General features: G+C 44.2%; 2 protein-coding genes across 4 annotated transcripts in view; one reads left to right on the top strand and one right to left on the bottom strand.

Moving 5' to 3' along the window:
- The window catches only part of LOC105567002 (46 kDa FK506-binding nuclear protein-like), an 8,073-nt gene extending 1,767 nt beyond the window's left edge, over positions 1 to 6,306 (top strand). Inside the window, exons 1-6 of one of the 3 annotated variants that reach the window (XM_012021492.1) lie at positions 16 to 312; positions 531 to 762; positions 1,178 to 1,702; positions 1,972 to 2,061; positions 4,745 to 5,735; positions 5,908 to 6,306. In XM_012021492.1, coding sequence (XP_011876882.1) covers positions 1,696 to 1,702; positions 1,972 to 2,061; positions 4,745 to 5,735; positions 5,908 to 5,989 — 1,170 coding nt within the window. In that variant the 5' untranslated portion in view covers positions 16 to 312; positions 531 to 762; positions 1,178 to 1,695 and the 3' untranslated portion in view covers positions 5,990 to 6,306. Of the gene's footprint in view, positions 1 to 15; positions 313 to 530; positions 763 to 1,177; positions 1,703 to 1,971; positions 2,062 to 3,452; positions 4,349 to 4,744; positions 5,736 to 5,907 lie in introns of those variants that run through there. The other 2 variants (XM_012021491.1, XM_012021493.1) reach the window with 2 other exon arrangements.
- Positions 6,307 to 10,145: 3,839 nt separating this feature from the next.
- LOC105566998 lies at positions 10,146 to 13,052 on the bottom strand. Its single transcript, XM_012021487.1, has 4 exons — positions 12,904 to 13,052; positions 11,591 to 11,889; positions 10,786 to 11,264; positions 10,146 to 10,638 (listed from the first exon to the last, which is right to left on the bottom strand). The coding sequence occupies exons 1-4, from the start codon at positions 13,050 to 13,052 to the stop codon at positions 10,354 to 10,356; spliced, it is 1,212 nt and encodes a 403-aa protein (XP_011876877.1). The 3' UTR covers positions 10,146 to 10,353.
- Positions 13,053 to 13,838: the final 786 nt, after the last annotated feature.

Below are 13,838 nucleotides of genomic sequence, written 5' to 3'. Positions count from 1 at the left end.
GCGTGTGCCCATGCGTGCGCACGTCACGACCGGAGGGTGACTTTGATCGAGAGCTGATTAGACCGATCGGCGATTAATTCGCGGAATTGCCCAAAGCGAAACTTGCGACTATCTCGAAGCGCGGCGTAAACTCGTAATTTATTTTTGTACGCCTCGTAGCGCGCTTATTTACGGCGCAACGACGTCGCGTGTCGCCCCGCAACCCCACAGTGGCACAATATATTGGCGCGATGTTGAGAAATAATGCGAATCTAATATCCCAACCATTGGTGCGCGGCATTGTACGGCCTCCTCTTATTTAGCCATTTTCCAGTAAGCAGGATATCATTTCGTCAACGTTACCAAAATAATATTTAACATCTGACGTTCTAAAATATGTAATCCATAACGAACGGCTCACGAAGAGATGTTTGCGTGCGTCGATTAAAATGACTCACCCTGTATATTTCCTTACAGTATTCTATAATTATCTTTGTTCCCGGACTATCGAGTAAAGATTTGACATTACATTATTTTATTGTTGACTGCAGAAAAGACTCCCGAGGGAAAGTGAGCGGCTCGGACGATTCGGAATTTGAATACGCAAATTTAGCCGAAAGCCGTTCGGACGAGAACGATGAGAGCGCTACTGAATTGAACGGATGAAGAACATTGAAATGTAAATAGCTAAAGTCCGACGTCGATCGAAGACCGTGCGTCGAGGGATTAAATTCGTATCCCATCGGCAAAGCCTGCCTGCTATAATCTAACAGCAGATCGTCGGTAGAAGTCCAACAGAATCTGTCATTTTGTACATTTAAACATTAATTTTAGTGGGGTGTACACGCACCGGCATAAATGCTGTCCCTAATATCCTTGTGAGGTGCACGCACACAACTAGAGTCCCTGTAGTTGTATGCGTGCACCTCACAAGGGATAGGGACAGCATTTATGCCGGTGCGTGTACATTATTTAGATTACTGCGAAACGGTGAATTCCGTTGAGAGACTCCATCGTGAATCTTTTCCTCGAGCGTGAGCTCGTGAAAAGTGACAATTTTCATTGACAAATGTTGAATTCGTTAATGAAATTTTGCGCTTTCTACGAGTTCACGTTACAGAAAAAGATCCCCATGATCGAGCCCCAGTTTCAAAACTGTCGTTTATTACATTAACAAATTCTGTTATATTTTTTTCAGGCATACTGTCGGCAAAACTTTGGTCACGTCCCAACTGCTGGTACTGAAAAATCCATGGTTCGAACTGTAGACTTTCAATATACTAATAGCGATGACTTCGTAGACTCCTTCAAAACGTTATCGACAGATTTGAGTGTTGATACATAACGTATAACGTAAAACAAGATAACGTCGTAAGAGAACATGGAAGGTTGCCGTTACGAAGAGTCCCAAAACACGTCACGCGTTCCATTACGAGTTACAACACAGAGGAAACGAACACGTTTGCAAGTTGGTTGATCTGTGACGCATGCGTCAATAGATCTTTCGGTACCGCGCGAAAACCCCTACCTCACGTAAACCAAGTTCCGGTTTACATGGGTGGGAGATTCGATGGTGTCCCGCCCGGGGTGTCCGTGAACCGCAGCAATTTCAACCACTTGCTTAGCGGGAGTTGTCGCGTACGGACGCGCGTCGTTTTCTCCGATCTAAGTCTTCCATTTTAATTCGGCGAATTGTACGAGCAGCCGGCCGACACGATGTGGGGTAAGGCTCCGAGATTTGATCTGTAGAGTGTGTGCTGATAAGATCCGTCGCGAGCCAAGTCGTCTCGTTCAGCGACGTTCGCGGCGCCTAAATATAGGGCGCTTTCCAGCTAGAGACAAGCCGACAGTGTAACACAGAGAATCATTTTATCCCTGTTTAATAATAGCAAACAGCAAAGGGTAGAACGGCGTGCACGTTGCTGGAAAGCGTCCATCATGAGAGCGCTCGCTTGATCATACGCCTAATTCCGTGTTGCTTACGTTATACAGGGATGATATTGAAGACGAACGTGCTGTACACACAGTACGTGCCAAAGGGCTTTCACTTGTCTTCAGCGAGTTTGGACATCCTGAATAGCGGTGAGATAACGAAGAGTCCCAAATCTCCCACATCGCGCATCCCATTGAAGGCCCCAACACAATACGCCAAGCAACAGGTACGGGGAATAGAATTTCCGGCGCGTTGTATTGGATCTAGCAGAAAATTTCCGACGAATCCAACGCGTCAAAAATTCTATCCCCTACACCTGTTGCCTGTTACCTGGCATTGTGCGATGGGCTTTAGAGTTACAAACACCAAGGACAAACACGTTTGTTGATACTGGATTGATATCCGTCAGCGACACACGACACTATTTTGTCCACTGGATCGCTCGCGAGGGCCAATCCAGGATTCAGGGGCCTGTTCTGTGAACGTTATTATTCTTCATGGCGCATTTTATATATATTTTATCTGTGCAAAACACAGACTAGGCCTCTCAATCATGGAGTCACCCGATCTAAAGGCACACGAGACTGTTTTTCCAGTAGGATTCCAGATAGAATACAATTTTTCCTACTGGAAAAATAGTCTCGTCTGCCGTTGGCTGAAAACTGCGCTTCCTTATTACCTCAAGAAACCCAGTAGGTAGTATCGTGTACCGTTGGCCTTGATTAATGATACTTTCGACGCGATGCGCAAACGTGCTAAAACGCGTATCGTCTGCACCGTAATGTTTTCGCTCGGTCCTCCTACTGAGTTAGCAATACAGGAGTATTAAGGCTGGTCTACAATACATGGAGTAAGCTGGAGTAAGGAGTAGAAGTAAGGAAATAAATCCATTTTATTTCTTACTCCTACTTCAGCTCTTAGGCTTACTCTCGGCGAATCAAAATGCCATCAATCAGTGTTACAAATATTTTAAAAATTATGCCCGTATTTCAGCTTTCTTACACCAAAAGCTAGAAGTTAGGGTTCTCCCTTAGTCCCAGTCTACAATAGATGATTTAAGCCCTAAGCTTTAAGAAATTGGCCAATCACGGTCAAGTATGAGTAGAATGCGCGACTGTGATTAGTCAATTTCTTAAGGCTTAGGGCTTAAATCTCTATTGTAGACTGGGACTTACTCCTTACTCCACGCTTACTCCACTTATTGTAGACCAGCGCTTATAGGTGCGCTCGGGGAGCGCGCTTTCAGCGCTAAAAGCGTCTTCTATCTTTGTTCGACATACAGTGAGTGACGAAGATAGACTGGCCGTACACGTGGCGCGACGCCACATGGACCAATACGTGAGCTGCGCATTCACGCCGCCAATTTTACATAGCCCCGTATAGAGTCCCTGTAGTAAAAGTCTGGGGCTCGATTCTTGAATTTATTCGAAGGAGAAACGTATGCGAGAATTCTGCTCTTACAGAAAAGTCGCAAGTTGGTTGGCTATTCGCATGGCTCTAACCAATCGACTTTCAACTTTTCTGTCAGTGCAGAATTTTCGTATACGTTTCTTCTTCGAATGAATTCAGGAATCGGGCCCCTGGACAGAAATGCCCATAGGCATGATATATCGAGACCGAGAGTTTGCCTTTATTCGAGCAGTGGGAGCAGCGATGCTCCCCCTCCGCAAAACGGGAAAGCAGATAGGGAAGAGAATTCGGGTGATCCTACGGAGAGATGTCCCCCAGGGATCTCTCGCGCGAGACAATTCTAGATTCAGCGTGCGAAACAATAAGCGCAAGTGCTGGATGAATCGCTTGTGCGAGCTTAAGCGCGCGAATTCAATAGGAATTTTTTCCGAGTATACGCTAAGTAACGAAATTGTCGAGAAAGTTTCCATCAAACCGAAAGAAAGAAGCACGGATGTATGGGGTGGTGACGCGTAGCTCTGTGCGAGTACGAGCGATTTGTAATGGCAGGGTCCTATCCAATCAATGACCTCGTAAAGGTTATTGACCCTCGACCCGCACATTTTCCCGTTAACGAAAACTTCTCGTTTCAGCGTTTGAAGGGAACCTTTAGACCGCCGGAAAAGCCACTTTTGTGGCTCTTGACAAATCTCGCAATTCTATGTTATTTTTGCGCAATGTTTATATGCACAATTCTAGGGAAAGAAAGAACGCTATTTTAATGAAAAGAAAAAAATACCAAAGGCAGTCCAAAGGTTGAGCACGCGAATCTAATATTACGCTAAATAACGAAATTGTCGAAAAAGTTTGCGTTAGGGTAAATCGAAAGAAAGATAAAGGCATGGGTCTGTGAAGGAGCGCATTCTGCGCCTCTTTCGGTCTTGACGGAGACCTTTTCTAACGGAGATACGCAGTCCATTGTATTTATAAGTCCATGATGACGTGGCGCGCATTGTAATATTGAACAAGCGCATTGTAATGCTGTAGGTCAGAATAAATGCGCTGTGTTTGTTGTCTTGTTTATTATCGCGGACTGTAATGCCGGGATTACGATGAACTTAACGTAACGGGACGCGACGGGACGTTACGTAACGTAAAACCTAAACACATTGTTTTTATATGCGGCTGATTACGATAATGCCTCACAGCAGAATTCATTTTGAATTACCAACGCTGTCAAATCAACGCTGTCAATGCACGCTGTTTTACGACACGTTACGGCGATCGTAATTTCACAAAATACCTTAACGTTAAGTTCACTTCACGTCACTTCACGTCCCGTCGCGTCCCGTTATGTTAAGTTCATCGTAATCCCGGCATAAAGGATGTCCCTCGCGGGACAATATTTGCCTGGAAAAATTCTTATTGTCTTTTTTTTCGCAGATGACGGACCGATACAAGTAATGGCGAGTTTTGACAGTATGCTGACATATCGTCTGATTTGCACTTTAGACAAGAAAAGCGTGTGGCAAGTACCGCTCAATATAAATATCCGCCAAAAAACTGCTCTGACATTTACCTGTAAAGGCGCAGGCATTGTACACCTATTGGGATATTATTTAGATGATTCACCAACCGAAGTAGACTGGGAAGATCTCTTAACTGCGCAATTGATACAGGTTGTGGCACCGATACGGAGTAAGACAGGAGTATCGCTAGAAGAAAAAAATTATGCAGAATATGCAATAAGATCTCTTCAGGCAATGGAAATAACATCGTGGGAAAACGGTCAGTGGTTTGTACGCGATTCCAAGCCACCAGACGCGTCAGTCGTAGAAAAGGACCTCGAACAGAGACAACCGAGGTTGAAAGTTCATTCAAAAGTTGTGAAACAGATATCAAAGGTAATAAAGAGTCGCGAAAATATACAAAAAGCAGGAGCACTTCGTAATAGTGAGGCTGAGAGCAATGTCACTAACAATACACGTACATCGTGCAATAATAGTCAGAACGGAGGTCAAAGTAATAGCTCGACGATGCAGGAAATAAGATCTCGAGGACAAGAGCAGGAAGAAATACCAGAAAAGAAGAGACGTAAAATGAACAAGAAGAAAAGTAATGAGACACAGAAAGATCAAAGTTGTAACAGTGATGACGAGAAAGTCAGTCTGTGTAAATGTCTGAAAATATTAGATTTAGAAGACGGCACCGGAGAAGTCGCGTTACCGGGCAAAGTTGCCGTAATTTATTATAAGGCTTGGGTCGTGTGTGGGAACGATTGGACCGAGAAGTTAAGAAAAGTCGATAAGTGCAAAACAGGAGAAGGCATCAAATTCAAAATCGGTGAAAGGCATCTGCTCCCCGGTGTGGAGGAAGGAATAATTAATATGAGAGTTGGTGGAAAGCGTTTTCTTGGAGTACCATCGAGTATGGGGTACGTACGGTACTCCCGCTTACGCCGCTTGCTCGTGCTCATTCCAATTCGTTTCACATTTCTATATTTTAATGGAAAAAGCCATCTTAATAATTGCTTTCAATCACTTTATTTAAATAGGATGTCTGTCACGTTATTTTGTGAATTTAATAGCGTCGTGTTTTCCTTGCAGATATGGAGCTCGTGGCTGTCCACCCGACATTCCTCCTTTTGCCAATCTGGTATATGAGATTGAACTTTTGAGTATCGAATAAATATTAACTCAGGTATTTCATAAATAACTCAGGTATTTTGGCAACAACTCAGGCAATTCTTATTATGAATAATTCAAGGATCTTTTGTAACATTCGTCAAAACTACTGGCTCATTAAGCTCATCAAAACTGCTAAGCTAAGAATTTTTTTACTTTATGTTGTAATGTTTACGCAGAGAGAGAGAGAAATGTCTTAGAAAAGCGAACAAAACAAAAGTTTATGTTGCAATATTAATGTATCTACGCTTATTTTCTTTATTTAAAAAAATGTATCAAGGTTTTGTAATATATGTACGATTTGCTTATCTGTCATATCTATTAAGTGTACTTTTCAGACTAAATTTTTCCAAGTTCCTATAGATTTAAGTCAATCGCCGACGAAATAATGCTTTATCCATAATAATAAGAATTATTATGGATAAATGTAGCGTAACATTCGTAACCATTAACCGATGAATCCGTGAATTATTGACGAGGTGAACATCGACTGTTTCGACAGTTTTTATATAAATATTTTAACGATTATTTAATATACCGTTAAATTTACAATTTATCTTTGTGGACGTTTTTATTAATCAGCACCATAGGCATAATATATCTAAACCGAGCATAAAGGCAAACACTGTCTAGATATATTATGTCCATGATCAGCACATACCTCTGTAAATCAATTAGATTGTAGAATTATTCTTTTCCTATGGTTGCCGTTCACATAAATCAACTGGTGCAACAAATGAAGAGCAACTTAAGTCCAAATTTAAATAAACTACGATATTGTTTTATATATATGTATACATGTATGTGTTAAAGCAATAGATTGTATGTTTAATGTCATATATTAACGGTCCAAACTTCGGTGTTCGTACAAACATTGGCAACACGACTGTCTAATGAACTATGTTTATAAAGAAATCGATACGAATGTCGTTTAAATTTCTAGACTCGCGCACATTTCCTAGAATCTCTTTTGCTCCAACCTACGTGTTAGATCATTAAAATGTTAAAATGTAACGCATAGGGGAAAATTTATGTATATTATATATTTACTCTATCATACATAAAATAATTGCGTTCCGTTTAACAAATTTATCATGTGCGCGTACTTACGTGTAACAAAAAGAGACCTTACGAACCACACAACTAATCTTTATACGATTTAACACGTTCTAAACGCGTCGATGCCGAACGCCATGTACAGCGAACAGTCACATGGTTTAATTAATCGAGATGAGAGATTAGTCAAATCGTATATAGACCGGATCTCGGTGTCCTGCGCGGCTCGCAGCGTCGTGTTAATAGAATATATTCAAAATACAAACTTTTGATTGTACAACAAAACGTAAGTGTCGAAGTAATCCATGTCGGTTGAGCAAACCGGCGTGCCCGGGGCGACGAGCCGTTTCCCCTCACTCGCTCTTCTTTACCGTGTCACCCTTATCTTTCCACGACAGGGTGCACGTCCCGTTTTTGCATTCCTTTATCAATTCCGGACACGGCTGATCCCCCTTGGCCTCCTGTCCCTTATTCCTCAACGGCCACCACTTGATGAGCAACGGTTGTATGAGGAACCTCCATATTATTAGGATTATAGGAACCGCGAAGCATGGCACGCACACCATTCTGTATCTAACTTATCTTTACGATCTAAAATTACACAGAGAAAACAGTTTTTTCTTTTCTGGAGAGACAACAATGACGGATGTCCGTCCCCGGAGCGACCAGCACGGCCGAATCGCTTTCCCCACTTGCTCGTCGTCGCGTCCGCCGTACCGTGCTCGCATCCGGGGAAACTCGCGGAGAGCATGATTCTTACCTCGGTGAAGAGGCGGAGAAGCGACGTTATATCGAGCCTCCACGGGACGGCGATCGGGCGAGCGTGGGAGAGATCGATACGAGCATAACCTGGACGAGAACGCGGGTGGGAGAATTGGGATTCCCCGAGTGCGGCAACTACGTCGGCTACGAGAGGTGGTCGACCTGGAGATCACTGCTGGAGATAAGCGCTACGTCGACTCGCCCCTTCGGGTTCTAACGTTTCTCGTCCCCTCGACGGTACGCTCGATCTGTCACTCGCGCGATGTACACACACACGTATACACGACACATCCGTTATACGGCTTTTCTCTCTCTCTCTCTCTCTCTCTCTCTCTCTCTCTCTCTCTCTCTCGTTCGCTAGCGCCGCGCCGTGCGCGACTAGGGTCGGACTAGTGTCAAATTGGCGCGCGCAGGTTACTAGCTAGTCTTGGGGCGGCCTCAGTTGAACTCGCGCGGCTAGGCTTGATCGGCGATTAGCTCGACGAGCAACGCTTATTGCGTTCCGTTAACGTGGAGAATTGTATATTTTGTCGTTTCCACCGAGGATTCATTTTAACCTCGATTTACTTCTCGGGAGAGAAATTAAAATTCCTTTTTAATTGCGAAATGAATTCTTTTCAAAAGAATTTTCACTTTACGTCGCCGGTTTTTAATTCCTTTTTCGTATGTAAAGGGAACTCTTCTGGAGTCTTAGAGTTTTACTTGAATGCTCAAATAGTGATCGTTACGAGCTCAAAAAGAATCCACTTAGAAATGTTTTTTATCAATTAGCGTAATCCGCTCGAAATAAACTGCAAAAGAATTCCTTTTCGATGTGAATTCTTGTAGAATGAATTCCTTTTATATCCGGAAGAGAACTCGAAATTGGTGACATGAAACGAATTTTTCTGTTGAACTTTTGAAAATACTTTTAGAACAGAAAATGGAAAAATATTTTAGATCAGAAAAAGAATTCATGTCATAATTCAGGAATTTTAAAAGAATTTTAAAATAGAAAATGGATTGGAAAAGGAATTTACTTTATAATTCAGGAATTCTCTTTAAATTCCCGAATTATGAACTAAATTCTTTTTCTAATCCATTTTTTTAATTCCCGAATTATGAAATAAATTCTTTCTCCATCGTATTTTTATTCTAAAAATACTTTTAAAAGTTCAAAAGGAATACGTTTCTTGTCTTTCGGCAGAATCTCTCTATGCTATCTGGACAGATTACGCTGATTCATAAAGACTTTTACAAAGTGAAGTCTTGTTTTAATTCAACGATCACTTGCACTATTTGCGATTCCTTTTTATCTTTTCCTAGCTGGAATTCTTAAAGCTGGAAAAAAATCAAAACCGTTAATAGAAAATATAGAACACAAGATCAGATCAGAACTTTTAATTCAGAAATTTCAGCCAGTAATTTTGCCGGTTGAATCAGCCGCTAATTAATTCATCAAGCGATACTTTGTCAACGCGGGTGTAATTATGTTATTCTTTTGTTGCTTAATGAATAGAAAAGGATTACATCAGGGTATTATGCAATTTGAACAATTCTGCCAGTTGAACTGATCGCCGAATTAAGTTACTCGGAGTTCGGCCGAAGTCCCCCCTGTAGTTCTACGTAGATACCCGTTTTTTTTTGCCGCGCGACGTCAATCGACTGGTAACGTTATTCGCGCCTGCCTCCGCAAGAAGTCTAATCTACCCATATCTAACACGATCGTGATGCGTTACGCGGTGCAATACGCATGCAAAAGAACATGGTCACAGCCATATGTCGTGATTGCAGGATCTTCCATGGATTCCACATTAAACATACATATATACGTATATATACTATAAGGTACTGAAAGGGATATATTATGAAACGAGAGAGTATCTGCGTCGCAAGATACTTGTGGTAAGAACAAGTGTCGGAGCGCTTAGTGCGTTTTATGTCCATTTCAATAGATTAACTTTAATCGCTTAAAATTTAACTTGCTCTTTATCTTTCGATATCTCTAATTGTTAGAATAATGCCCGTTTCTACCACTGCAGATCAACTTTAGTCTCGGCTTAAATTGCTTCTTTTTCTAATTTTTAAAACCAGAGAAAGATGTAGGGTAAGGTGACCAAATTCGGATCGACAATTTGAGGAGTCGCTAAGAAGCGACATGAAAACACGTCGATGCCTTTTATCCCAGCGAGAAATGGCTCGTCGATCGATGTCGATTCAACGTCGTTTTGACGAATCGTTTCTTACTGGGATGATATCAACAATATAGTATAAAGTTGTTACTATACAAAATAGCAAAATTGAAGTAAATTTCTTTAAAATGTCGCTTATTAGCGACTCATCAAATTTTTCATCCGCATTTGGTCACCTTACTCTAAAGTGAGTTAAACCGAGATTAAAGTTCATCCGAGCTGGTAGAAACCGGCATTAGAACAAGATACAAGGTAAGTAGAGAAACGAGATTAAAGTTAATCTACGTTTGATAAAAGTAGACACCAGACGTATCAGTTCCATGAGTGAGTACCCTTGGACGAACGTTAGAACGCGGATAAGTTCCTTCCTCCCGAACTCTTACATGCTTCCAAACACCTTGCGACCCCTCGTTACGGATAACGAGACGACCACGACGCTCAACACGAAGAAAGCTAAACCGAAGAGAGTGGTCAGGGCTCTGCACCATTGCCGTTTCCGTTTCGCTCTCGCGATCATGCGGCCTAAACGCTCGGCCTGCGTCACGTCGAGCGTGAAGTCGAAGTCCTCTCCCAGGCCACGGACGGCCAAGCGACGATTCCAGCCGTTCGCGCACGACGAGGCGATCGTTTCTTCGGTGGACGACCCGACGTCGCTGTACTCCAGCTGCTAGAACAACGTTCCACCATGTAGCTACAAGCACGCACGCTCGTGTGTCAATTGGAGCACAATCAATCGGGCAACGTAAATCCGAAGAGTCTGCCCTTTCAAATAGCCAATCGCTAATCAGGTCAAGCGCGGGCGTGTACTCACCGTCGAATACTTGGACTCGGTTTCGCAAGGTTTCTTTCTCGCGAGGCCGGAGCGCTCTTTCGTTTCGCTGTCGCCTTCGCGTCTCGCCGTCCTGTCGCTCTTGAGCGCGGACCGCACCGGATTGTACCCGTAGAGGCAACGAGGGCCGACGTAGAGTTTCGAGTTAATTGGATTCACCCTCGATGGCACGTTCTTCGCGCAGCTCGGCCATGGAGGATTCTTATCGTTGAACGCCCAGGATGGGCAGACGTACTCGTACACGTTGTCGTTCCTCGCGCCGATCTCCAGGGAAACGATGCGCGAGATATCGCGCAAGATCTCCTCCGGCGGCGCCGTGACGTCGCCGTCTATCACAGAGTTGAGAGTTCGGGATAATTCGAGCAGCACCTCGCGCGCTCTCGACGGTGATGATGTCGACGTCGTCGTCGGCGGCGGCGAATAGTTATACGTGCAACCGCATACCCGACACGTATAAATTCCTGTTGAAAAGACCTCCCGTTATGAATGGCCTTTCTCATGAATTCTCAAATATTCCGAAATTTCTCGTTCAATAATTTCTTACATTTATATCTCAGAATGTTCACATATATGAAAACTTCCAAGAAAAGAAGTGGACTCTCTCAGTATTTCTGAAAAGGTACCGATTCGTATAAAAATTCTGAAGGAAAATTTTCATCGGGGCAGCGGAAAGAAGAATGAGACAGAAAGGGAAGAAGAGCACTCCGGGTCCTCGGATTTGTGTCGAACGCAGCTAATGAAGGTGAGCCGGAACGGAATCATTCCGAGCGCTCGTCTTCGCCGTTACCTTCGTAATCGCCACCGTGATCTTCGGCGTGGCGATAGACGATGGAGGGCCAGATAGGCCGCGGTATCGCCTCGCTCTCGTGAATCACCGCCAGGCCGCCGTACGGCGGATCCTTCGTCGACGCTGACGCGTAATAGGAGTACGAGCCGGCTGACAGCGGTGGCGAGTGGCTCGAGTAGCCGGAGCTCGTCGACGTTCTGTAACATCTTCGTGGATTATTGCGCGACGCCGTCGACTTGCCGCCCGCGATGCCGCTCACGAACTTCGAGATTTCAATGTCCGCCAAGTCCGACCTTATCCTAGAAAATTATACCCCGTTGAACACAACAGTCAACGTGCAATAAGAAATATATCGATAAGTAGTTTTACTACATTAGGCCGAAAAGTATGTTCGCACTTCTCTCGCGTAGTCTCGCGAATAAAACACAATTTTCAGACGTACTCTCTAAAAGTCAATATCAATGGATTACCGCTGAAAACAATGAATACTCACTGATTCACAGTTGTGAATATAATAATGTGAATTAGTGACTAATCGCTGTTTTCAGTGATAATCCACCGATTGGCTTTTAGAGAGTAAGTTTTGACGACTCGAGAAAACCATCGTCCGGCTGTGAAGGTATCTCTTCCGTCTGAGAAGGAATTTCTTCATCTTGCTCTCGTATTTCAATTCTACAATCTCCTCTTGGAAGAAACTAGCGAAAATGCGACACACCTCTCACGAATATAACAAATAACAAGTACCTAATATTATTCGACCAGAGTCGGTAATAATTTAATTGGAAGACATTTAAATTATTGCGAAAAATATTACTTTAGCCAGGGTTTGAACCCGAACCTTCCTTATATTGAGGAAGGTAATATCTTTCGCAATAAACTTCTTCTTAATTAAATTATCGCCAGTTCTGATCGAATAATGTTACCGGTCTGTTATTTAATTACTAGCTACTTAAGAAAATAATTATCGTTCACAAATATAACGACTAAAGGTTTCACCAACGTCGCTTAACTTTAAGCTTAGCTTAATTCATTCTTTGTCTCTTTCCAACTGTTACTCTAGAAAGAGACAAACGTGAATTAAACTAAGATCAAAGTTAACCGGACCGAAGGGTCAGTTTCACAAACGTCGCTTAGCTTTAATCTTACAAGTTTAATTCATGTTTGCCTCTTTCTAAAGTAACAGTTGAAAAGATACAAAGAACGAATTAAGCTAAGCTTAAAGTTAAACGACGTTGATGAAACTGGATCTAATGCTTTGTTCGTCTTTCGGGAACCCTGAGGAGCCCGAGACCGCAATGGCTCGGGAGTCCTACCATTCGATCTCGTACGCGGGCTCGATCGTAGGTGAGGCGGCGTAAACGCGCCTGTCGGCCTCCGCGCCCTCGGGATCGATCCGACTCCTGGTTCCGGGATCGCGCGGGGCCGCCGCTCGCCTGCTCGCTACGCCGGCACTCGGACGCATCCCCCGACGGCACTCGGTGGCATTCGGACGCTACCGCACGGATCGGACGCAGGCTCGTCCAAGGCCAGTAGCCATCGCTGCATGCTCGATCAGCTGCCCTCTCGTCGTCGACGAAGTCTCGTGGCCTCCTGCGGGTCATAGCGATACATCGGTCTCTCCCGCCTCTTTATCGAAAACGAATTCGCGCTCCGGCTTGCCTCACGCGTGTATGCGCGCATGCATATAAAGATACAGTATTTCACCAGACGATCTTATCGAACGCGCGCGTGCGACGGATGATCCACGTTTCAAGGTCGCTTTCACATTCACGTTGTGTTCACGTAAGAAATCGGCCGACGCGAAGCGCCTATTACGTTATTCGGGACGTGTCGAACGAGCGAGCGCTAATGGAGGTCATCGTCGTCCTCTTTCTTCGCGCTCACGTTGTTCCCGATTGCGAGCGTCATCCGTTTTCCTTCGCCGGCGCGGAGGAACGTAATCGGTACCCGCGGCACGAGGCGAGCGCGGCTCCTCGCCTCGCGGCGCGTGTCAAATTTCGTCAACGTGACGTACGAGGAGAAGAGAAAGCGGATGTGCGAGAATAGCCCGCTTTCGAATTAGGTCAGCTTGAGTATTGGAAAGCGCCCTTTGTGCTCCTTGGCGTTAAATTCCATTCGCGCGCGTCGCCCGCCGCGTTACACGACACCCAGCTACCCGCCCGGCACTCCGCTTCATTTTTTCTCTTTTCTCGTCTCAGCCGCGACACCCTCGACTCCGTCGTCGGTGAATCGCTTGGTCGTTCGCGGA

Source organism: Vollenhovia emeryi, unplaced genomic scaffold (assembly GCF_000949405.1).
Source record: "Vollenhovia emeryi isolate VEMERY1.0 unplaced genomic scaffold, V.emery_V1.0 DF939141.1, whole genome shotgun sequence".
Taxonomy (NCBI): Eukaryota; Metazoa; Arthropoda; class Insecta; order Hymenoptera; family Formicidae; genus Vollenhovia; species Vollenhovia emeryi.
This window is presented reverse-complemented; position numbering and strand designations above follow the sequence as displayed.